Below are 26,497 nucleotides of genomic sequence, written 5' to 3'. Positions count from 1 at the left end.
GTCTAAACTGACTCACCAAATCATGCACTCGGACAATTGAATCACCAACCCTTTGACACCCTGCAGAATCTCTGCAGTGTAACGCCATCATCACTTCAGGCTGCAGCTGGGGGCATCCTCTCCTTTTTACTCCTGTTCTCCAGACAGGTTACACTCCAAAGTTTCTCTGGTACAGATTTTAAAATAAGAGATTGATATTGTCACTTATCTTTCTGTTTGCTTATGTTTGCGTCTTTGGTGGTAAATCTGCAAAAAAAGCAGACACGCAACAAGAGAGGCAGCTATTTCTCCTGATTTCCCACTTTTGCTCTTCTTTAATAAACCAACCTTGTGTACATCTGTTTATCATTTTATGTGGAGCTATCTTAGGTATGTAGCAATTACAATTAGTTTTGCCTACTCCCGATGAGACTGGGATTGTTTCAGTCAAAGCAAAGTCAAAAATCATTTTTAAAAATCTTTAGAGATATTCATAATTCTTTTTGAGTGACACCTGTAAGGTTCTTGCTATCATTCAGATCAAAGGCTGTGTGGTCGAATGGTTTTCAGAGTGCTGCATGGTTGTCTTATAAGATCTCATCTAGAGTGCTGGATGCCCCAGGCCATGATACTGCTGAGGGAATGATGAAGGAAAGTAGAAAAGGTAAGTGAGAGTGTGGTCTGTACAATAGTGAGCACTTCCTCACTCTTCAGGTAAGAAAGAGAAATATGGAAATAAGATCTCTTCAAAGAAGGCACATCACCTCATAGGTTAAAGAACAGAAACATTTGTCTTTTTTTTTTTTTTAAATCTTATTTTACATAGCATTCCCAGTTCCCTTTGCCTCCCATCTTCCTCCTCACCCCAACCTCATCCCACCTCACTCCCCATGGACTCTTCATAGAGGGTGAGGCCTCCCATGGAGAGTCAACAATGTCTGTCACATCACTGGAGACAAGATCAAGGCCCTCCCCCAACTCTGTATCTAGGCACACTTAACCATTTTTTTTTTCTGTGCAAAGGTTTAATTTATTGTGATAAGAAAATTCTTATTAATAATAGCTGTGGTCTTGTCATCAGCAAGAACAACTGAGATGAAAAAAAACTTAAAAATAATCCCACACTAGGTCAGAACTGAGTAAAATAGAGGGTTATTTATTCAGGGTAGAATCAGATCACAACCCTCTGCTCCATCAGGGAACAGCAACCGAATCCAGCAGCAGGGAAAGAGGCCAGATGAGCACTTTTCATTGGCATATACAGTATAAGAGGCCATGCCCAAGTGGGCAGGTAACTTAAAGGCTAATGGCGATAGGAATTCCTACAGCACCGAGAAACAGTTTATTTAATTTGCTTTGGAAGTTAATGATATATTTGTTGATATGCATATCAAATGGTAATCTTTCAATTGGAAGGCTAAATTTATATTGAGCCCTGGACATCAGACAGAAATAGCCTTCTTGATATTTTTCCTGGACATTATCTCAACGCCAACACAAATGTACTCCTATTTTTGCTTGGCCAATGATTGACATTTTTGTGCAGCCAGAGATTCATCCCTTCATCACACACAAGCAATAATACAAGCTCCTGTTTGTCTATTCTAGGAAATGACTAAGAAAACATAACCCCAATCCTCCACTCTACACTAGGTACCAAAATAATTTCACAGCTGATTTAAAACTCTTACCCTTGTCTTCATGCCCCAAGTGTGATGTGACCTGTTGAGGCAGGAAACCATCAGAGCGCTCTCTGCAGTCTTGTTTCTGCTTTATGTTCCCTTGCTCTCAGCAGTGCTCCATTCCCATAGTTAACCTCACAGAACAAGATAAAGCTTTCTTGCCCAATGAAGCAAGCAGTAAAGAGAAAAAGTTTTTCCTTAAAAATGTACCTCTGTCTCAATTTTTGCCCAGAAATAGATATTAATCCTGCCCCCTTTTCCAGCTCAGTCAATAGTCAGAGAACCTCAAAATAGAAAACTTCTCAGTAATTTTCTGTGTTGCTCACATCAGACTATTTCTTTATGTCCAACTAAAATGAAGTAGAAAATGGAAGACAGTATGCATTCACCTCTGGAATGATATTTTCTTAGCATGTGATCCCACTGGCTTCTCTCATATGCAGTTCAAGGTACCTAAAACCTGGCCATGTGCTTATCATTCAGTTAAAGCACTTTCCTTCCCTTATTCAGTATGAACAAGAGCAACACCATGTAAGTCACATTACACATTACAACACTGACTTCACCTTGATAATATATTTGATGTAACAAGCCATTGTCTGAAGAACAATAGTTTTTAGGGCATTTGGGATGAGTGATAACCTTGTCCAAATTCGTTACAGGTAAAATTAGAAATTTAACTGTTGATTTTTCTTATTGTTCATGATTTTGCCTTGCAGTTCTGTAAGCTTTAGATTACAGCCTCAAAAATCTATAGTTGATCAAATTTATTGTAAAAAGAAGCATAGATGAAATCTCAAATTCTAAACAAGAAATGATGGTCAAATAGGAAGATGACATTTATAAACTTTATGATCAATAAATATTAGCTTGAATGGTTACATTAAATAAGGCACTGCATGACATTAATAAGACTACAGCATGATATCATAAGTAAGACTAAAACTGTAGAAATATGACGTAGAAAGTTCTAATCTACTGGAAGTTTCAGTGTGGCCTCACTACTTAGATGCAACAAGTACACAGCTCTTTCTAAAGAAAACATTCAGCCAGCAATGAAACAACTAAACGCAAAATAGGAGCCACAGAATCTATTGCTTCACAACACCTCTTACAAAGGGCATGACTCAGAGAATGATAATGAAATCCTTAAAAAAGGGTATGTTTCAAATTCATTTCAAAGTTCATAGTTTCATTTTTTATATACTCTAGAAAAAGGATAAAAGGAAGAGACCCTGTCTCTATTAATATTTTTATAAAATAGGTACCTGACACTTAGTATATATTCATGATGTATTGGCAGAATAAAATGAAAAAGCAGAAACAATTTATACAGGGAATAAAGTCTTGTTTCCATCATATATGTCTTCATATTTTATTTTGAGGTTAGATAAAAGAATTATGTATTCGAACATTTCTGAAGAGAGATAAAGAATTTAAGCTTTTATTTTCATTAAAATTAAATTGAAATGCTTTAGGTATGCATGGATCCTGTGATTCTCTGATTTGCTGTAAACTATAGCAGTCTTGACTGCATTGTTTGGGGGGAATTACCATTGTTTCTGAGTCTCTCCAGGAGACTCTATTGCCCTTGTACACTTACTCCCCATTCCAGAAAAGTATTGGCATTTTTCATTTCTGTATGTCCTTTAAGTCATACTTAAATCACGAGATACTTCCTCGTGATTACTATCTTTTTATTGAAAAAATGTGCTCATTTTCCCCCTTTGTGCAGTCAGTTTCTCTTATTATTATTTTCAACTTGTGTGTGTGTGTGAGCGCGCGCGCATGTGGGGGAGGAGTAATAAATCTAGTTAGTGTTGCCCTCATGAGCATGAGTGAGATGTTACTTATAGGAGAATGAGCAACTTACTTGGGCTACATCCCTGAAGAAAATGTATCTCTTCACACTAGTGGTTTTAACAGCGTGTTTTAGTCCTCTCCCAGGGCATGAATTTGATTGAATTAAACAAATTCTATCCTATTTTACTTTCAAAACGGCAACGACAGACAAAGATTTGAGGTCACATACTTTGATTTATCTTCCTCTGTCTTTTCAAAAGACATAACAGTGTACAGTTGACTAAGACCTGGAATGCTTTAGAAGGATTTTCCTCAGGGCTATTTTAATTGGAGAATGTCCTGCTTACCGAATGAAGAACTCACAATCCTAATTCTTTGTTTGGTAGACAACCAACAAAGAGCCACAAGAATTGGTGAGCATAAATATAGTGGTATATAAGACAGGGAATATATACCAATCAAATGGGTATTTAAGATTTTAAAATGTCACTGGTTGCACTGTGACAGCAACCTTTTCTCCGTACGTCTGTAGACAGACGTGGTGTCTCTGCTCTTCTTATTACTGCCTGGGATGTAGCTCATTTTGAATTGTTTACGTTTTCACATCTCAGATGGGCTTATAAAAACTGATTATCTCCTTTTCCCTGATACACATTGTTTGTTAAAGTGGCAGGGGAAACTCTACTTGCTCTTTACATCCTATCTGGGTGCAAAAGTCTCTTGCCTGCTTTTCAAGGTTAAAGCCTAAGTCTTTGGTATCTAGCTCAGTAGTCTGAATTTGAATTGGGAGGACCTTGGAAAATTTTAATCAAGAGACTAGGGAACAATTCGAAATCACAGGGCTGGGAGTTGAATAGTGCATGGACATATATAGCATATAAAGTGTTTGAGGTGATAGTTTGTGTAACTAATAATCCTTGGTGTGTGTTTTTGCTCATGTTAGTTTTTATATTATTTTTTAGTAATTCACTCACAAACGTTATATGCATTGCTTTGGAAATTTTTAAGTAATTGTGTTTATTTTCTATATCAAGCTATCGCCTTGCATCTTGTAAACCCAGAACCATACTTAAATTTACAATTTAAATAAATGAGAAACAAAATAGTCAGTGATCATTTTAAGATTGAGGGTATTAAAGGGTACATTATGAAAAAATTAGCATGCAAAAGCAGGACAAAGCTACATTATTTATTATGGAAAAATTAGTCAATCTAGTTACTCCCCTAAATTTTACATGAATAAAATATTACAGAAAATTTCCTTTTGGGTGATCAGTATATAGATCAGAAACTCCCCAAAGAAACTGTATTAATAAAGTTAACTCATTATTTATTAATGCCTTAGGCATTTTAGCAACATGCAAAGTGAAATATCTACCTGAAAAATGACTTTAATGATAATTTATTTCTTTGCCTTATGTACATAATGGAAAATTAGTTCAGGAAGAAAATCTCAAAGGGACAAAAAAAATAGCCAACTGTGAAATTTGCAAATACTTTCTTGGATTGGGTACAAATGCTATCCAGGCCAATACCAGGGATAAATTCTTTCTATTCTATTCAACCCGATCTTGATTAGTGAAGAGCTCATTTTCCAGTTTGTGAATTATCTAGGTCCTTGAGTCTTCTCTTCCCTCTGGCTGATTACCTCCCATTTCTCAGCTCATTAGCAGCTCTACCAAAAGGGGAGGAGTCCAGGTAAACAGGAAAAAAAAAAGATCAAATATTGGTAGTCCTAAATACTCTGATACTTGGTTAAAAGAACTAATAATTGCTTTTCAATTGGCAGTGGACATATACACTAACTTTTCACCCAGTCAAAGGCATAGCACAGCACAGCACAAAGATGAGACAATAGGATCAGAGTTTCTAAATTGTCAAAATCATCAAAATCATAGCACTTACGGCTTGAGAAGTTTCTTAAGAAATATTTGTCTTTATTTGGATATCAGATCCTTAATATGAACTGGAGGTGACAGTCTTGCCTGCCTCAATAAGTTACTGAGAAATGAATGGAAAGAAATACAGACTCAACTGGAAGCTGATAAGAGGCTCTGTGAAGCTGGTATACATTGTCAGTCCTTGGATTTGTATATAAAATTCCTTCGAAAAGTTGTTTTCTTTTTCTTTTCCTTTTTCGTTCTTTTCTTTCCTTTCTTCTCCCTTCCTTCCTTCTTTCCTTCCTTCCTTTCTTCCTTCCTTTTTTTCTTTTTTTCAATCAAGGCATGCTTTCTGGAAAGGCTCATTATTTATTTTTCTATTGGCACTGGGTTTTGATTCTATTCCATGTACTGGCTTTGTGGGAACCTAGTCTGTTTGGATGCTCACCTTCCTAGACCTGGATGGAGGGGGGAGGTCCTGGGACTTCCCACAGGGCAGGGAACCCTGACTGCTCTTTGGACTGGAGAGGGAGGGGGACGGGATGGGGAGAGGGAGAGAGAAATGGGAGGAGAGGAGGAGGTGAATAAAAAGAAAAGAAAAAAATTAATTTTATTCAAAAAAACCCTTTCTATTCTGATATTGTGATAAAATGAAGAGTAGAGTGGTTGGAAGACCAGTAAATCTCCAGTGCTGTCGTTCCTGGTGGGTTTGACTCAGTGACACTTTCCTATCTGCCGATACTGAGAGGATTTTCCAGTAACCGACTTTGTATATATTCTTTCCAGAATGTGTCTCATGTTAATGTGATTTGTTGTGGTAATTTTGCTTCTTTAAATAAAAACATAGCCCACAGATAGACTTTTGAGTCAAATGATGATGGTTTGTTATACATATTTAACTGTTTTATCAGAGAATTCCTTGTTTGTGATATTTGTCATCTTGCCCAGACACTAAACCAGTAGGTAAATGTCTCTCAAGACCAGGCTCCATTTAAATGGTTGATAGTGACCTGGATCATGCATGTAAGTCATAGGTACAGACTTGCATATGACTTAACTGGGATCAGTTAACTGTCCATACAACTGGGTTTAAATCAAAAGATTATTAAAATAAAGTAATTAGGGGGGACTTTTAAAATAGCAATTCATTAATGCTTAAGAAATTATTCTATCTCTACCTCGATCCATCGCCAGATGAAAGTTCTAAGGTGATATGTAAGACATTCATCAGTATAAGATAAGGTCATTTCAGGTTCCCTCTCCTCAGTTGCCCAAGGTACCAGCTGGGGACATCTCCCTGGACACTTCCGAACCCCTCTAGAGTCAAGCCTCTTGCCAACCCAAAGATGGCTCCCTTAGTTAGGATATATACTTCGCTGCTCCCGTATCCACCCTTCCTATATCCCAACCATCCTAATCCCCCGAGCTCCTCCCATCCTCCCCTTCTCATGTTTCTCATCCCATTTCCCCTTTGCCCCATGCCACCTCACCCGCAAGTTCCCAGTTTTTGCCCTGCAATCTTGTCTACTTCCCCTCTCCAGGCGGATGACTCAATTTGGAGCAACGGTCTGAGCTCTTAAGGTCCAAATGAGGAGCAGAAGGAGGGAGAACATGAGCAAGGAAATCAGGACCACGAGGGATGCACCCACCCACTGTGACAGTGGATCTGATTTATTGGGAGCCCACCAAGGCCAGCTCGTCTGGGACTGAATAAGCATGGGTTGAAACTGGACTCTCTGAGCATGGCGGACAATGAAGGCTGATGAGAAGCCAAGGACAACGGCACTAGGTTTCGATCCTAATATATGAACTGGCTTTGTGAGACCTTAGCCTGTTTAGACGCTCACCTTCCTGGACGTAGATAGAAGTCCTTCGTCTTCCCGCAGGGCAGAGAATTTGGACTGCTCTTCAGTATCGAAAGGGAGGGGGAATGGTGTGGGGGGTGGAGAAGAGGAGTGGGGATAAGGGGAGGGGAGTGGGGGGAGGGGGCAATATTTGGGAGGAGGGGAGGGAAATGGGAAACGGGGAGCAGGTGGAAATATTAATAAAAAAACTTAATAAAAAAGAAGAAATTATTCTAAAAGGATTTCAAGTAAATGTCTTAAATGACCTAAGGGGAGAGATATGACTTTATTCCATTGTAGAATATTTCTTGTGGGTACAAAGTAAAAAAAACAAAAATGAAACACCTATTGGTGAAAAAGAAAACTAAAGAGGAGAAACTGTATCAACAAGCTCACCCATAAGAAAAGAAAATAGAAGAAAGGAGAGGAGGGAAGGAAAGAAAAAAGAAAAAGGGAAGAAAAGGAGGACAGGAGGGGGAGGAAATGTGTTTATGACAGAGCACAACATGTAAGTGCAGGATTGTGGGTTAGCTGGGAACTTTGAGCTTGCCCCCTCAATTTCAACTCCATAAAAGAAAGGGGGAACTTTCTAAACCAAGTTTTAAAAGTTAACAGATTAATTGCCAGAGAGATTAAGAAGAGATAAATATTCATGACTAGAGCAGAGAAGCAGAGAGGTAACTGCTAAAATTTTACTTCACCCTTTCTCTTCCCTGATATCCCCGTTCCTTTGAAGAAAGCATTAGAATTGAGTTTAATTAGAAATTAAAACACAAAGATTACCAGATTGATATTAAAGCAAGTGGACTCACCAAACACACTTCTTAGCTTTTTAGTTTTGACCTTGATCTATATTTGTTCTTATGTAGACCTGGTTCCTTTCATTAATTCCTTCAGATAAAGGAAGAGTCTGAATTCATTGTGTCTCCCCAGTCCTCTGGGTTTCTTTCTAACTATTCGACATGCTCAGTGCCATGCCTACAAATCAGAGAGACACTATTCTTACCCAAAGGCAGTCTGATTACAAATGGATAGGGAACTTGCAAATAGCTTGGATTATAAGCAGTTAATACTTGTATAATGACTACTTTAAAGGTTTTGATGGACTGTTCTTAAGATTTTTCTCTTGCTGAATGACATGAACGACCAACGTTTTAATCTCTCACAAAGCCAAAGCTTAAAACTCAACCAACATGTGTTATATTCCTTAATACCAGATTAGGTTGGTTTTAACTTCCTGAGCATTCCTATGATGCAGCATCCGAGTGAGGATGCTGACCATGGGAAATAACTCCTGAGATACCCAGAACAGCCTAGTAGCTCGACTGAGAAGACTGATTGATAGTAGGGTGTTTGAGTTTGACCATGTTAGAAATTAATCTTAAGACATATCTCATCAAAAGTACTCTTATGATTTTAAAGAATCTCTTTTTAAACTGATTATTTGATGAAGTATACTCCTACCCACTGAGGACAGCCCTATCCTCAGAGCTGGGCTCCTGGACTGAATAAAGTGGAAAAAGTGACCCAAACCAATGTTCTTGTCCCAAATTGTGGATGCAGCATGACCAGTTATTTTAAGATCCTGGTGCCTGGCCCTGAGTACCGTGATGATAGACTGTAGATTTGAGCTGTGAGCTGAAACAAACACTTTCTCCCTAGATCTTCTCTGACAATATTTTATCATAGCAAAGGGAAAAGAAACATGGAGACTCAGACAGGTGTAATTTCTTTATAGTGTATGTAGTGGAGTTCCCCATCTCATTCTCTATATTAGAAATCTCCACCTCTTTATTATTATTATTATTATTTCTGATGAGTCTTGCTAAAGTTTTATTCATTTTGGTCTGCACAAACCAGACTTGCCTTCATTGAATTTGTTTTCTTTCACTGATTCCCCCACACCCATTGATATTCAGTTTATCCTTTAATTACATTAAGTTTAAGTGATTTTCCCTCCTAGTTTTGAAAGGTGGAAGTTGAGGTCATTAATATTTTCCTGCATTTACCTCTCATGCACTTATGCATTTGGTGGTGTAGTTTTCCTCATGAGGAATTCCTGCATGGCATATGACAAATTTAGGCATATTTTAATTTTACTTACTTCAAAATACTTTCTAATTTCATTATTTTCTTGATATAAGAGTTAAGAGTGCATTTTTCCCTTTAACAGTTTGAGTATTTTCAAAATATTTTTGTTTCAATTGTGAATTCAATTATTTCATCATCAGGATATATATTTTGTATGACTTTAATTATTCTAGAAACATTGGAACTTCTTAGGGGGACTAGAATATGACCTATCTTTCTAAACGCCCGGACAACATTTAAAACCAAGCAAACGAATTGTGTTTTATTAACACTGAGTGGCATGTTCCAAAAATGTTAGTTAGGTAAGTTGAATGATAGCATTTTCCAAATCTAATAGTTTCATTTTATTAATTACTGATATCAAGGCAATAGCCATCAAAGTGTAATTACAGGTTTTCTCATTGTTCCTGAAAGCTATATTGGTTTTTGCTTCATGTATCTTTCAGCTCTGTTATGACAATTATAAATACCACTGTTATGGCCTGCTATGGATGAACTGATCCTTTACTATGACAACATGATCTTTTTGCTGGGTTGGTCCGGGTAATATGCTTGCTTTGGTGTCTGTTTTATCTGCTATTAATGAAATATTTTTTATTAAAGTTGACATGAAGTATAATATCAATGCCTTTGATATAAATCATATTTGAATTTTATACTATATCATAAATATAGTTGTGTCTTGCTCTTATGTCTAGTCTTTAAATCTCTGTTTCTTAATTGAGGTGTTTAGGCTGTTTATATTTTCACTGTGGCACTGAATGAGCAGGCTAAACTCTATCCTCCTCCTCTAAGCTTTATTTTTCTTATTCTTCCCCCACCACTCCACTCTAGTCCCCTTTCTTCTTCACATCTCTTAAACAACTTTATCCTGATTTTACTGTTTAGATAGAGTCTCACACTGTAGCTCAGATTGACTGGAACTCGTGGTGTATCCCAAGGTGTCTTCAAACTCACAGCAATTTCCTGACCCAGCTGTCCTGTGTTGAGATCATAAGCATGAGCTACCATGCCTGATTTATCTGTGTTCTTGTTTCCTTTTATCTGCCTTCTTTTGTAATGAGTGGATCATTTTATGTCTTCTGTTAGCTTTTTATCTCTAATTCTTTATCTTACTTCCCCATTACTCTCTCCCTCTACCCTTCCTTTCTCATTTTATATTTTATATCTTTAAGTTTGCCATTCTTTTGATATGTCTTAGAGGTTGTTTATGATTTACATCATATTTCCTATACAATTCACAGCAGTTTTATCTCTGAAAGATTTAATATTTTATCTATCTGCTATTTCTTAGCCTTTGACCATTTGGAACATAGTTTTAATAATAATTCTGTCTGGCCATTTCTGAGATGGTTTATATCAATTGATTTTCCTTTGATTATAGTAACATCTTCTTATTTCTTACATAGCAAGTGAATTTTATTGGCTGTAAGTCACTATGAATTTTATCTTGGTTGGACTGCATATTTCTATATTCCTCAAAGTGTTTTCAAGTTTTCTTTTCAGTTGATAATTTCAGCCAGGAAAATAACTCTGCAATGCTCAGTTGGGACATTCTCTTATGTTCTCCCTAGTGGTTTCCATTGATGGAGCTTTTCAATTTGTTGTTAATTCCAAGTCTATGGAAACAAACAAACAGCCCTTGCTCTCTACCCCATGCAAACGGTTCCTCTCTATAGATTGTTTGATTCACATACAACAAACTAGTTTATACTCTGCTATATACTGTATGTGCGGGACTCCTGTGTAAGTTTCTGACAACTCTGTTCTCTCTCAGTCTTTCCTGTCTTGTTCGCTATCTTATGAACTCTAATCGGTTTGTTCTCTGATCCCTCACCTCTGTCTCAGTTCATTTTCATAAACTCTCGGTAGCAGGGGAGAATTTTGTTTTTTATTTCAGTGATGACTGTCTTGACTGTATAATGTTCTGGGTCTTAAAACCCCTGGTTATGTTTCATTTTTGTTGTTTCACTTGGGAAAGTAAGCCAGGTTTTTATTACTCTAACTAGCAGAAGCTTTTTTTAAAGAATCTGGAGACATCTATCTCAAGAAAACATTTGGTCACCGCCACAGTCCCTCTGCACGGTGGTCTCACTCCCAAGTCAAAGCCTGTGAAGCACAACAACTAGTCCTCCTCTTAAGATGTCCACAAAGAGTCTTGACGGGAAAGCCTTGTTAACCAATAATCTTTAAGAGGTGGAACCTAGTTTAGGCGTGGCTTTCTGGAACTGGGAGATTAAAAACCTGTGCATCACTTAGATATGCTCTCTGTTTATAGTTTCCTCCGTGGTTAAGCAGAGCCTGTATCTTCCATTGCTGTTGGGTGAGTTTTCCTCTTATAATAAATAAAATATATTTGTCTACCTTTAAGCTAGCCTGGTTAATTCCTTATCTAGGTAACAGCAACAGAGTCTCACTATGTAGCCCAGAGGACTCAAACTTGCAATCCTCTTACTTCAGCTTCCCAAATGCTAAGACTACCAGCCTGGCTCAGTCTTTAATTTCTTTTCATATGGATACCTATTTAAGAATAATATTTTATATAAACCAGTTCATATAAGTTTTGAAAATAGTTTTCACTACATATTTTAAGTGCCACAACTCTGCTGTCACATTTGCCTTGTGCAGTCTATTGAGGAAAATTACTAGATTGAAGTGGAATAAAAGTTAATGCCAAAGCATTTCATGGACTATAATACATGGTAGTGAATAATTGCAGGGTGTCCGAATGCCACGTATAAAACCTCAGTTAGTTTTTAATAATGACCTCTGAGAATAAGTATTACCGCCTCACACAGGTAGCGACTGAGGTTGATAGTGTTGGTGAATGGCAAGTGAGTTAAAGGCTATTTCCATCCTTTCCATACTGACTGTGAGCTCTCTGCCTTGGTCAACTATAGGGATGTCAGACAGAACTGAGTTCTGCTGGGATAACAGGATACACACTCTTCTGCCTCCACTTTCAAAATTCCCATCTCCGTTATAACTTATATCTATTTTATAAACTAGAGTGCTTAACAATCCAGTGAGATGGCGCTAATAGGTAATCTGAGGTCAGATTCATCCAGAAGTTAGGTAAAAGAGGGAGGCTGAGAATTACCCATATCCTGAGGAATTTATAAACAGTATTAAGAAATCACTGTGGTGTGAACAAGGACCCATTTCCAAGGGACCCACCAGCCTGCCCTTCGGGAGCTGTTTCAACATTTTCTTAATTTATTACTTATTAATCAATGTAGAAATGGGTAGAAATAGACTTGACAAGCTCAGAAAACTCCTGAGGGAGCTAAAGTGGAACAAATTAGAGAGGGACTCTTAAATATTTGCTTGTGACTATGTTATTAAATTTCACTTTTTCTAAACAAGTTGATTGAGTTACAAAAGTTCCCCTCCCACTATTGAAAGTTAGTCACTTTTTTTTTTTTTTTTTCCAGGCTTGCTTGGGCTTAGTCAGCCTTTTTGAACCCTATAAGGAGCCCCTACTGAGGCTGCTGAATAACAGGCCTCCTCAGAAGAAGCAAGGAACATTCTATTTGCTCAATTAGTATTTGTAGTCTGACTCCATCTAGCCAGCATTAGCATTTCTGGATAGAGGATTTAATACAAGGCCTGGGAACTACATAAACCTAAGTCGAACTGAGTTGCTGACATGATTTCCTACAGGAGCAGATAAACTGCAGAGCAAAAGAACTGGGCTAGCCAGTGTTTGGAGCAGGGACTAAAGCCACAGTAACGACTGTCTGGTTACAGAGATTCTTTGTTCGGTAAAAAATATTCTTTTTTTTTTTTTTTTTCTTCAAAGTCTAGGTTTGAGAGTGTACATTTGTGGGCATAGTTAAGGAAAACTTGTAATAACATTAATTGTCATTTTAGGTACTATTTTTAATTCATTAATTATGATTTATGTGTATGCCCGAGTGCATGTACGAGCTCCTGTCTATGCAGTTGTCAGTGGATCTAGGTGTTAGATTCCCCGGGACTAAATTTACATATGATTTTGAGCCAGTCTGTGCGTGCTGGGAACTAAACCTTGGTCCTCCAGAAGAGCAGTCACCAGGCTCCACCACTGAGCTGTTTCTCCAGCTCTCCCGGTGCTTTAGGGCTGAAAACAATGCCACCTGTTTTAGTTTGGGCAGAAACACAAGCAAGAACCTGGAGGCAAGAACTGAAACATGACCACGGAGGAAAGCTTCCTACTGGCTTGTATCACCTACTCCTGGGTTACTCAGCTACCATTATTTTACAACCCAGGAGGACCACCTGTCCAGGGATGGTACTACCCACCGTAGGCTAAGTCCTCACACATCAATCATTAATCAGGAAAATCCTCCACACACATGCCTAAAGACAAATCTGGTAGAGGAAATTACTCAAATGATCTCCCCTCTTCCCAAATGGCTCTAGATTATATAAAGTTGACAAAAAAAAGCAAGCAAGCAAACAAACAAAAAAACAGAAGAAAGCAACGATGCATACCTCCCCCAAGATATAATGGGAAGATTGTTAGTTCTTCTGCGTCACACACTAGCACTGGCAAAGGAGAGGAATGTATCATCTCTTTGCTCTTCTGATTTGCATGTCATAAATGTACAACTATATGAAGCTCAGTTCCAAATGAAGAGAAAATTATCTTAGTAAAGAGTTCTAACGAGGGAATTTTACCTATCCATAAATAATGTTGATTTTACTTGTAACACAATCATCCAATGAGCTTTAGAAAAAGTATAGACTGTTTAGATGTGTAGCTTTGGTGCCTGTCCTTGAACTAGTTCTTGTAGACCAGGCTGGCCTCGAACTCACAGAAATCCGCCTGCCTCTGCCTCCCATGTACACACACAGACAGATACACACACACACACACACACACATACACACACACATACGTACACACACTCATTGTGCCCACACCATAATTTTTGAAATGATGGTTGAGCTCAGACAGGAGTGAACTACATTCTTTCCTTCAGTTCCCCAAGTGATTCTAAAATTCAATTGGAATTGAATTCTTAGCCTCAGTTCTCCAGAATCCTTCCATTTCGAGGTATATATGACCTAAAAGTAGAATGAAGGTGTCTGGAGGAACAAGGGGAACTTACAGGAAGGAAGGAAGAAAAGAGCTGGAAGGACAGGAGAAGGACTGAGGGAAATAGGCTCAATGGATGGTACATGCTATTACTCTTAGGGATGACGAGGGAGGGGGACTTGATGGGGGAGGGGGAGGGAAATGGGAGGTGGTGGCGGGGAGAAGGCAGAAATCTTTAATAAATAAATAAATAAACAAACAAATAAATAAATAAATAAATAAAATTTTGAAGAGATGTAACAGTTAGAAAATGTCTTTATCTTTTATCTTACTTTCACTTTGTATATGTTTTTGGTATATGTGTGTGCACACATATGTGGAGAGTGTGCATACTCAAGCAAGGATATGTGAAGCACAGAGGTGCCTGTCAGCAGTCTTCTTCTGTGGCTTTCTACCTTACTTTGTGAAGCAGGAGGTCTCTCATTCAACCCAGAACCCAAATTAGCTAGAACAGACGTCCAGTTCTGGGAACAGCCTGTCTCCCCCTCATGGCCGCCATGGTGCCAGGACGTGGATTATACTTGTGTGCCACAATGCATGGCTTTGCATGTCCATGCAGGAAACTGAACTGAGGTCCTCAGGCTGACACAGTAAGCACTTTACCCACCGACCCCCCTCGGCGGCCTCCTCTATCCCTGATTTTCAAAAAGAGATGTGTTTTGAACATTTCACTTCTGCATAGTCATGGTCTTTCATAACCTTAAGAATTTTGAATTATGCCTTTATTATCCAGAAGAAGTTTTTCCTTGGTGGAAGGAATCTCCAGTACACAAGGAAGAATAAGAATCTGCATTTAGAGGCTACTGGCCAGTAACACTTCCTAGAATGAGAATGGAGAGCATCTTCTTTAGAGTCATTGTGAACTTACTCGTGTGCAGTGCCATTAGCTGAAAGATAGCATCACCACCAATGAAGATGAGGTGGTAATGTAGAGAAAGAATATTTACAAAGCCGTTGTCCCTCCTCTGTCAATGTCTCCACAAACTCCTCATCCTTGTCTGCTTTGTCTTTACCAGTAGATACTCACCGCTGAATGTCTGCCTTCCTGTAATTTCTAGTTGCCCAGAATGATACAAGAGTATCTTTCTTTGCTAAACAACTACATTCAATCAAATTGCAGCATGTATTTTTGGGGTTTTTTTTTTTGTCTTTTTTTTTTCTTTTTAAGCCTAAAATATGCCTGTTCTCGGCTTCTGTAATGCCAGTGAAAAGATTCACTTTAAACTGATTTCTGTAAGCCCTAATTATACAGTATATTTCATAATAAGCTTTGCAAAATCTCAGCTTACGAACAAAAACTCTGTTAGTAATAGCTTGTCACTACAATGATCCGTGTGCCAAATTTAATTCACAGATAAATATAAAGAAAAAATTGGGAGCCAAGCAGGTCTAGCTTGAAGGTGGGCGCTATTACAGCCTGAGTTCAAGTATCCCTCACAGAACCTTCCAGAGGCTTATACCTTTAAATTCGTGATGCTCAGTCGCTGTCTTTTCTGATTCATAAGCAACTGTTTTCTGCCCTCTAGAAACAGACCCTAGCTGCAGATATTAACTGCCTGCATCTTCTCGTACAATTTCATTTTCAGAAAACTCTGCCCTGGCTTAGAAGCTGCCACAGTGGGTTGAATTATCCAATCTCTGTCATTAAAGGTGGCAGCCACACACTTGAGAATGGTGTGGTGAAACTCCAGTGTGAGTGATAATTAAAGTTGGAAGAAGAAGGGTCACCTCCTTTCACGCAGCTCATTGGCTTTGGCATCAGAATAATTCCGAAACAGTGGGGGAGATGTTCCTCTCAGCATGGCAGTATCTGGGTGCACACGTGCGCTTTCCACGGGTTCAAATGAGAATGCCACTTTAATTGTGTTTAAAGTGTTATCTTTGGTATGGGGAGTAAAAACGGTAAAAATGAGTTCTAAGAATACAGAGAAAAGACTAATAAGTATAATCTAAATGGGAAAAGAATTGGGGGAAAATGTCATGCATTATTTTTTCAAACACACAAAAGCTTTATAAGAGAAGAGCACTGTTGTCAGGATAGTCTGATGTTTAAATGTGCTTCTTCTTTCTTCTTGGCTGTGGGATCAAAAAGCCATGCGCTTCAACCCAGTTTTCCCCTCCTTGATTGTCATTTCTCGGTGGTCATTATTATTACAACTTATTCCTGCCTCAGAAAAAGCAGTATCACGTGAGTTTAAGAAAGTCACTGCCACAGAGAAACCCTGTCTCGAAAAACCAAAAAAAAAAAAAAAAAAAAAAAAAAGAAAGTCACTGCCGGGCATTGCTTTTTGAACTAAAATATTTTTGTTTGATTGGTTGTTCACTTTTACCAGAAACGGCAATCTCATTTTGACAATGAAGCAGTTTGGGGGAACATATTTATTGCATACTGTTTTATATGTTATGTTAGAAAGTAATACTGACTTTTTAAGAGCAAACCCAGTCAGGTACACTGAAGATACTAATATACAGACAAGTAGATGGTAAAAACAAAATTCAAATTTCAACTCCAGGATAGATTACATATTCAATTCTGAGGAAGATACTCCCTACTTTTGTGGGCATCAGTTTCCTCCACTATGGACTTGAGTGTGTAATAGTATCTATTTTTAGGAAGATGCTGAAGGACCCAGCAAGTTTAAAATACACAAATTTTTTATAACAATGTCTGTCACAGTATAAGCAAATCTTAAGCACCTACCTACCACTGTGATGAAAATGAAATGTTCAGACCCTAGCAGAATAGTCACTACTACAGATCTAGTTAGGGTACTTATTAATATTTTTGTTTTAACAGTTGGGCTCTTGCTCTCAGGTATCTAAGGAAAAGTTTCCTAAAATGATAAGGCTCCTATAGAAAACAAACACTTGGTATCTTTCTTGCCAAGACTTAACTGTCTCACAGGAGAAAAAATTATAACATCAGGCTCCCAACCAGAGGAACTCCTAATGAGCAGATGCTTAAGATTTCTGATGGATGCCCATAGCTCCATTCACATTTGAAGGACTGTGTTGAAGAAGACAAATTATGCCTGTCCTACATGCCTGTATTTTGGGTCAGCGTAAGAGAGAACACAGAAGCAGCCAAGCTACCTGAAAGAACACCTCTTGATCTGCTAAGCAACTGCATGTTTGTTTTGGAAGACTGATTTTTCAGGTTATAGGCAACCATTTGTGAATTCCATTAAATTCAAAAGTATTTAACTATTTAAAAATACACATCATGAGAGCATGTGACATGTGCTCCCTTTTGTCCCTGTGGAAAATATTTTCTATAGCATAAACACGCACACACACACACACACACACACACACACACACACACAGCTGGATACTTCAGGCTCCATTCACCACAGCTCATTGAAAGAATAATAGAGACACAAAAGGGCAGGCATAGAGACAGGGAGTGGGAGAATGAATGAATGATAACGATAATAACCTCAACTAGACTACTAAAGAGAAAATATTCCTTATTCCATGTAAATCTGATTTTACTGCAAGGATTCTGTGTGCTTCCTTAAGAATAAAGCTTTCTACAAAACATAGCGAGTTAATTTAGTATAAGGCTGTTACAATTATTTGGCAAATTATCTCCCACTGAAAAAATATAAATAACCTACATAAGATATTCTGTTTCCGTCTTAGCTTTATATTTACAATGATTTATAGCCTGCAATTTCTCCCTAAGGTCATCACCTTCATAAATACCAGCCACACATGATGAAAACCAACTCAGTAAAATGGGTATTTCATTCCTCTTTCTTCTGCTTATGTCGAGGCTTCTTCCATGCACACAGTGCCCATTTATAACAAAACCTCACACGGGAGGGATTTTATGAGTTTCCCAGCTTTCTTTCTTTATCTTTCTATGCATCAGCCAAGCAACTGGCAGATTCTTTAATAAAATATATTATATGCATTAATATTTATAAGCCTATGAATTGGATGTTTAAATAAACATTCAGCAACTCATGCCCGTTCTCTTGTTTTAGATGTTAAATCACACTTACATTGTCCGGGAAGTCAGCCTTTAGTTCAGTGACACTGTGACACCAATATGCAGCTGTTTTCTCACTGATGAGCTCAATGTTGAGGAAAGAGCTTTGTCCAGGGCCGTACATGGGGCCAGAAGTGGTCCCCCGAATGATTCTAGGCGAGACGTTTGTCACGATGTCCTAATGAAAGAGAAAACATATTGAGTCTCTGTTCCACAAAGAAAACCTGCGATCTTTATTATATACTCATTTCCATGTGACAATATTTTACTAAGTCTCTTCTCACATTTTTCCAGATGAGATTTTAACATGCTTTAAATTACAGTTGAGCATATGCTATTTCCAAAAGAAATGGTAGAATAAAATATTTTCTAGCTTTTGATAACTTCCTACAGTTCTGGCTTGTACTAGTAGGAAAGAAAAAAAACCTTTTAATTAAATAATTTCATGCTGGTTTGGGGTGTACATATTTTAGTTTGTTTGCAATTTAAAAAAAAATAAATAAATAAAACATTAGAATTCCATGTAAGTCTATGTAATCTAATCATCAACTCCAGTAAGAATTAATGTTTAAAGACAAAATGTATAATTTTCTTAAAATGTTATTTAAATGCAAATCAACTAGGAAAAATATATTATTATTACTAGCTCATTAAACTTTAACAAATATTCTAAAAAATTAACTAGATCAAATTACCTGTACATATGTATAAATATGTGTACCTATGCATATAGATACATATATATTTACATTCTCATAGGATATATATATATACATACATATGTGAGTATTTCTACTCCCATTCAATTTGAAGATAGTTTCCCTTCCCAAGATTGAAATGAGGTTATCAATAACTTCCTGATAAATATAAACAGTAAAATTAACATGCTTGTTAAGTGTAATTACCAATCCCAGGCTGCTTCTAAATCAGTATTAGCAAAGAAGAATAACATTCATCCATTACTTAAAACTAAAAAGAAACAAAGAAGGAAAAAATGTTTCTATTGCCAACTTCCAATTAAAATTAATTTTGAATAAAGGTCATTTAGTTAAGGATTTATCAGAATTAGTCTTTTAAGTACCCCTCCTCACCATCTTGTCACTTTTAGTGAGATAACATGAACCCCCATTAGTATATAGCAATTAAGGTCAATTTACATATTTTAATTAAGAACCACCCCATATAAAACAATTAGTGTAATAGGCATACTAACTGGATTTCATAACATTTGGACGTTTTTCCAACTAGATAGACAGGAAACCTTAATTAGCATTAATTAGTGCTGATCTGCATATGTTTGATAAGGCATACCCTTGCCACAAAAGATTATTTATTCCTGAATGTGCCAAATGCTACAGTTGCAGAGGATAAAAGACTTTTCTTCACATTGCATGTTAATTCCTGTTAATTTACATTCACTTTTACATCCGAATTAGTATATTATAAAATAAATGGTATAAATGTTACAAAAGCCTCCTTAAATATGTACATTTTAACTTATAGGAATTGTGCCAGTTAAATTTTGACTAATTAAGCCATTCCATTTCTATTGTGTTTGTGCACAATGTCACCAACCTCGCTTTGATTTGCTGTTGAAAAGCCCTGTTACACAATCATAAACGCTAAGATGACAAATAGAATCACTCCAGGAAGCTCTAGCAGACGGGGCAAATTTCCATCCTGGCAAATGCTCCACTGTGCATGCAGCCTCCCCGGGGGTGGCTCTGTGTGCCTCTACAGGTAGGCGCTATTGTCCTGCCAGGGTCAGAAAAGACATTTCGAGAATGTCCTTTCATGGCCCTGGTTTTCCTCTCTGTTCCAGGTTTCAGATTTCCTACGTTGTCGTTGCTGAAGTGCTTCTTCCTTTACCCACTGTTCTAAATGCTTTCTCTTGGATTAATCCAACCCACATAACAACCTGTTCCTGCACAGAGTCCTTGGTCAAGGAGGTGAACAGATTCAATTCAGGTCATCAAAGTGAGTCAAGATAGAAAGATTGGAAAGGAGCCTCTTTAGAGCCAGGTTAAGGTCTCCCACGTACTAAGAGTAGATGAAATCCTGCACAATTGAAAAGTTGCTGTGAAGATTGCCTCCAAAGAGGTGATTTAAATTTTGCATAGAGATAATTCAAATATTAAAAAGCTATAAACCATGTTTAAGAGTTAGCATATATAGCTTCAAGTATCGCTTTTTCTCTGTCAGCAGCCATGGGCTTGCAGTCTTCTGGGAATCTTAATAGCAAAGCTCTGAAACTCTTTCAAAGTAAAAACACAACTTAACCCTCTTGCAAAGCCCCCTTGTCCTAAGGTTTCATCTTATTATCACATGGAAACCTAGCCAATGAACCTCAGAAAACAAACTATGCCATGGTCTCATTTACCACAAAAAAGAAAGGGAAATGAGGGACACAGAAAGACAGGGAGGGAGAGGGAAAAGGAGAGAAGGGGGAATGGAGAGGAAGAGAGAGAGAGATAGAGAGACAGAGAAGTTTCTTAGCAACCTCTGGGCTATAATTTCAGGCGCTACCACAAGTTAAATGATAAAGACTCCCATTGGTCCATATATTTTAATATTTGGTCCCCAGTTGGTAGAATGATTTAGGCAGGAATAAAAGGTGTGGTCTTGCTAGAAAGGCGTGTCATTGGAAGTGGGCTCTGAGTTTTCCAAAGCCCACCACAGGCTTCCTCTCACTTCCTCCTTCCTTTGCTCCCTCCCTGCCCCCTCTCTCCATGCCTCCCTGATGCCATGCTTCCCACCATGTTGGTAATAGACTCACCCTCTAAATGTATAAGCAAACCTCCAACTAAATACTTGATTTTATAAATTGCCTTAGTCATGATGTCTCTTCACAACAATAGAACAGTAAGACCCTGTTGGGAATATTTCCATTCCTTAACACCAACAATGATAGATTCTTTACAATCCTATAGATAGCTACAGTGTAGAATTTGTGAATATCTGTGAGTGAGTAACTTTAGGTCAGTAATTAAAAAAAAACAAAAACAAACAAACAAACAAACAAACAAAAAAACCGCTTTTCTCAAATTGAGCTGCCCTTGCAACTAATTTGCTGAAAACTTCCTCTGCAGATTGAGACATTTTAGAATTTTTAAAGTGACAGACATATGAAAATAGGAATCCAGCCAATTTTCCTTGGTTATATGAGTAGATTGAGAGTTGCAATGACTGGGCAATAACTTACTAAAACTTTTGACCAGGGATAACCAGAAGTTTTGTATCATTTCATAAGAAAGTAATTTACTTTAACTTCTAATAGCTAAAGCATATTGGTATTGCTTAGGGGAATTAATAGAATAAACATGGCCAGGCACACTTAAACTAGATACAAGTCCATTCTCTATACAAAGATGATAAATTATCATGGCCCTGATCTTCAGTGCATTAACAATGTTAAGATCTTCAAAAATAGATGCTTATGGAGGAGGAAATGAAAAGAGAGATGCTAGTTTTATGTGCTAATGGAACCACCATTGTAAAATCAAGTGTTAGCATCCTCTTAGCCATTGAGGTGATGATAGTGGGTTTTCAGCGTGTGTTTTTTTTTTTTTTCAGCATAAATTTCAGCATAAGTTTTTGGGTGCTGAACATCCTGATCATATCTGTTGAAGTTCATTTACTTGACTTCTCTGGACCTAAAAAGGGATTATACTGTTTCCATGGCTACTCCTGAATAAAGATAATCACAATGGCCTCAAGAGTAGAAAAAGAAAAACTTAGAAGAGACTAGACAGAGAACTAGGGTCCAATGACATTGAACAAAATAAAAAAAAACTAAAATGTTCAGATGAAATCACAGCTGGGTCTTCCACTATTGGATGGATTTTATAAATGGTGCTAAATGAAAAGGGCAGTCTACAAAAAATAAATACTGGATAGTTCATAGAAGGACAAGAACCACTACCTATAGTGTTCAGTAATGCACATTGACATGGAGAAGTTTAACCCTTCTACTGAAGGGTATACCGAAAATGTAGAAGAGGGATTGTCTCTCTGGGTATACAGAGGAAAGTAGCAACATGGGGGTAAAGCAGAGCAACGAGAACTTTCTCAGGAAGGATCGATGCCTGCCTGACTCACAGAAGAGCAGAAAGAGAAATCTGTTTCCTGAGCTATGTGGTTGTATAGTGGATGCTATTATAATGCATAGATTCTGATAGGTCAGTCTAACTGAAAATAGGTAACTTAAGTCTAGGTGATTCTTTTCTTTGTTCAAGAAATGGACACATGCAGACTAGGCAACCCATGAATTTGTTATGTAGCAGAGGCTGGCCTGGAATTGACCCCACTTCCTCTTACCTTCCAAATGCTGGGATTATAGGCATAAGTCACTACTGCCTACGTTATCTTTGCTTTTAAATCCCAAGGTTCTACTATGGCTTATCTAAGTATTTACTTGTTTTTGCTTTGAAAATAGTTAAGCTATTTGACTTTATAAATCAAAATTTTAAAGATGAAAAGTACTACAGGACAAGGCACTTCCTAGGTATGTAGGCTCCGCAGCACATTTCTTCCATAACAGAAGAAAAATACTTTGTAAATGTGTCTAACTGCAAATGCATTGTTACATAAGACTGCACTAGTCTGTCTAGCATGCTATCACCCTCAAGAGAGCAAAACGAAAATTCAACACTGGCCCAGTCTCAAGCACAACTCTATCATTGGAAGCAGTCTTTCTTCTCCCCCTGTTCACTTTAAAGAGAAATATACCAATGTTTGATTACTGCAAACATAAACATTAGAAACATTTCTTTTTTTTTTTTTTTTTTTTTTTTTTGGTTTTTTCGAGACAGGGTTTCTCTGGCTTTGGAGCCTGTCCTGGAACTAGCTCTGTAGACCAGGCTGGTCTCGAACTCACAGAGATCCGCCTGCCTCTGCCTCCCGAGTGCTGGGATTAAAGGCGTGCGCCACCACCGCCCGGCTTTTAGAAACATTTCTGATTGGTTTGGCTTGCAAAACAGGTAACGTAAGAATCCATTTTCAATAAACCATCTTTTCCATCTGAGTGTCTTACATAAAGAGCCTTCAAAATCTGAAACAGTAATGGGGCTTCCTGGGTACAACGGGAAGACGTTTCTACATGGAAAACACAGAGAGAATAGCAATCTTATCTCACAAATGTTAGGTAAATTATCAAACAGCAGTGTAGTTTTTATTTTAGAAATAAATAATTAATAACACAGGGATGTATCTTACAGATCTTTACATATATCAGAGCTGATCATCATTCTATTATCATGCGTGCAAGGATGAAAGACAGAGATTAGTCATTTTCCTCAGTTGCACTGCCACTGAGCATCCTAGCTAAGATTAGCTCTCAAGTGTACATGTGGAGAGAATAATAATAGCCATGATTACTAATACATGACGGATGCAACAATGACTAGAATTTTTGTGAGAAAAGAAATCAATTTGAATATGTTAACTATTGAAAACCGAAGTGCAGTACATTTACTTTAAAAACATAGGAAATAATCATATCTCAGGAAAATTTTCTGTTATCTAACTGCTTCAATTCTAATTGCTTTCACTATCCCCTCCTCTCCCTGTCTCTCCCTGTCTCCTCCTTGTACCCCACTTCTATTCCTTCCCCTAACTCTTTCTTTCTCCCAGAAGCTGTCCCCTGCCTCAATGCACATGGTGGACAGAGAATGAGCTTTTCCTGCCTCCATATAAATGGTGGACTCAGGATAGGCTCTCTCTGCCTCCATGCGTATCATTAACATATAATGGTCTCTCTTTGCCTCCATGCACATGGTAAACACAGAATATTGTCTCTCTCTGTCTTCGTGCACACAGTGCACAGATAATGGGCACCCTCTCAGCCCCTGTGTCCCTTGTGGGTACAGAATGAGCCTGAGTTTATAGGTTACAAGTATAGCCTCTTCCTAAACATGGGACCTTTGATATCAAACATTAACCCTTATGTCCAGAAAGAGTTAACTTGAATTGGATACTCTAATTCTGCTTGGTTGCCCTTTCCTGCAGGGCAGAATTGATTAAGGTTCATGTAGATGCTCAGATAAATGAATATGGAGAAGCTGAGGAATGTGCAAATAATGTCAGAGGAAACTACTCAGCGAGGATTCTCTAAATTTAGAAAAAATCCCATATAGATAAGGGTATAAATAACTCAGAAAATGGGTATAATAGAACCAAATTTAAATATTTACCTAGTAAAATGTAAGTTAATCATAATCTTGAGTCCTCTGTGATCTCCCATATCATATTTTTGGTGGCAAATACTTTGCAAAATCAAAATTCTAATAACCCTTGAAGTACGGTTAGATCACATATAAACTGAGATCTTGAGATGCACATGTGTCCTGTGCAGAGGCTGACCCAGAAGGGTGGACTCAGTCTCCGGCTTGGGCTGGGCCAAATGAACAGACAGGGTCCATATGGAAGAGATAATGGATGAAACAGGAAATAAAAACAGAAGGAAAATGAAAAGTGTAGAAGCTGACAGGGCTTCAGCAGGAGAGTAATGAGCGGAAAGTGATGATACTGAATGCGTACTGGATACCTACATTTGAACCACATTATCTTTATGTCTAACCAGCCAAATGTATTCTTAATCAACAGAGCGACTGGGCATCTTACAGTCGAGAAAGGCAAAGTGTCATGGTCTCATGCAGCCTTTTATTGTTCCTCTTTTCATCAACTATATACATATATTTGTTTTTGTATTCATCAATATGCTTGAAAATGGCTTGTCTTTAGCTCTTTGACCTCATCTTTTGATCTAGGTGATCATTTATACATAATAGAGATGCTGTGGGAGTAATAAGAGAAGTAACACGGCCACAGTTGCTATTCAGAGTCCGATATTTATTAATTAATCAAGTTGTCAGCTTCAAAATCAGCAGTGAGAATTAGGCGTGTGTTACTTTTACTAACGTGAGGGTGACAGCGAAGTAGTCAGCAATGAGGACAGGAGATGACGTGAAATGGTAAGGCTGTAGAGAGTACCTAATGACTGTTTTAATAGGTTCTTACTTTTTCTGCAGGTTTGGAGACTCCGCTGTGTTTTGTCTTTTGTGCAAGTTATTAATACCCATGGCTCACAGCAGCTGTGCATTCGCAGAGATAAGTTTCACATGAAACAGATGAAGAAATTTTTTTCTGGGGCTGATATCAGATGGATTAGAACGTGATTAATCAACAGACAGGCTGATTAAATTATTGGGTTCACTGTTCAGATAAGAGGTTTTGGATACACTCTGCCAAACTATAATTAAGTTAGAAATTTCTGTTGGACTGCTTTAAAGATGATCACGTGGTATACTTTGAAGAAATCTTTTGTGGCCCAGAAGAACAGCTGCAGAGGTATAAGCATGAGTCAGTTCTTATTAATTACTTTCAAGTACTAGAGCAGAATTTTCACTGAAAATCATAAATATATTCCAATACCTTTTTTACGAAATTTGTATAAGCCTTGTGGTTCTACTCTAGAAGTCTCTCCAAATGAAACGGCTATTAGCCAAGGGACAATGTTAAAGGAGCAGATAGGATGTAACCATTTCTGATGTATGGTTAATTAAGAAGATAGCAAGAGAATATCCATGAAATAGTTGAAATAAAAATATTTTTCCTTTTAAGCACACAATCTAAATGCTAAAATATAGTCGTTTCGGAGGTATCAGGAAAAAATAAAAAATCAACATAAACCCGAATTGGAGCTCCTAGAATACAAAGCAGCTATGGAGTTCCACATCACCTAAGGTATTTTATCTATCCTCAGTGGTCTCCAAATTAAGTCACTGTGTAGTAGTAGGTGAATTTAAAATCTTCTAAAACAGAGCAACAAAAATGATACTGTCAACTTGTTTCCTAGAAATGGGCCTATAGTAGGCTGGGTATCTTTAGCAGCCAACAAGTAGTCATAAGAATCCAAACCTATTTGTGTTCCCAAACCCGAGTCCCCAGTCATGGTGCATATAGATGTAAGAATTAAAATCTATATGGTTCATTTTCAAGGATGGCTGGAACCTCTATAGGTCTGGCTATAAATCAATCAAACCCACCCTGTGAAGGTATGCTAGCAAAGTTATACATCTCTCTCAAACTACAGTATGCTCCCACAACTAGAATATAGAATAAAAATGACTAACAATCAA

The 26,497-nt window shown here is 37.7% G+C and overlaps 1 protein-coding gene across 1 annotated transcript in view; it reads right to left on the bottom strand.

The window, feature by feature from the left end:
* Dpyd (dihydropyrimidine dehydrogenase) overlaps positions 1 to 26,497 on the bottom strand; it is a 764,880-nt gene that overhangs the window by 310,684 nt on the left and 427,699 nt on the right. The window contains exon 14 of the mRNA XM_057794113.1: positions 18,373 to 18,537. Coding sequence (XP_057650096.1) covers positions 18,373 to 18,537 — 165 coding nt within the window. The remainder of the gene's footprint in view (positions 1 to 18,372; positions 18,538 to 26,497) is intronic.

This window comes from Chionomys nivalis, chromosome 18, assembly GCF_950005125.1.
Source record: "Chionomys nivalis chromosome 18, mChiNiv1.1, whole genome shotgun sequence".
In the NCBI taxonomy this organism is placed as follows: domain Eukaryota; kingdom Metazoa; phylum Chordata; class Mammalia; order Rodentia; family Cricetidae; genus Chionomys; species Chionomys nivalis.
The sequence above is the reverse complement of the archived record's forward strand: the minus strand, read 5'-3'. Positions and strand labels throughout refer to the sequence as shown.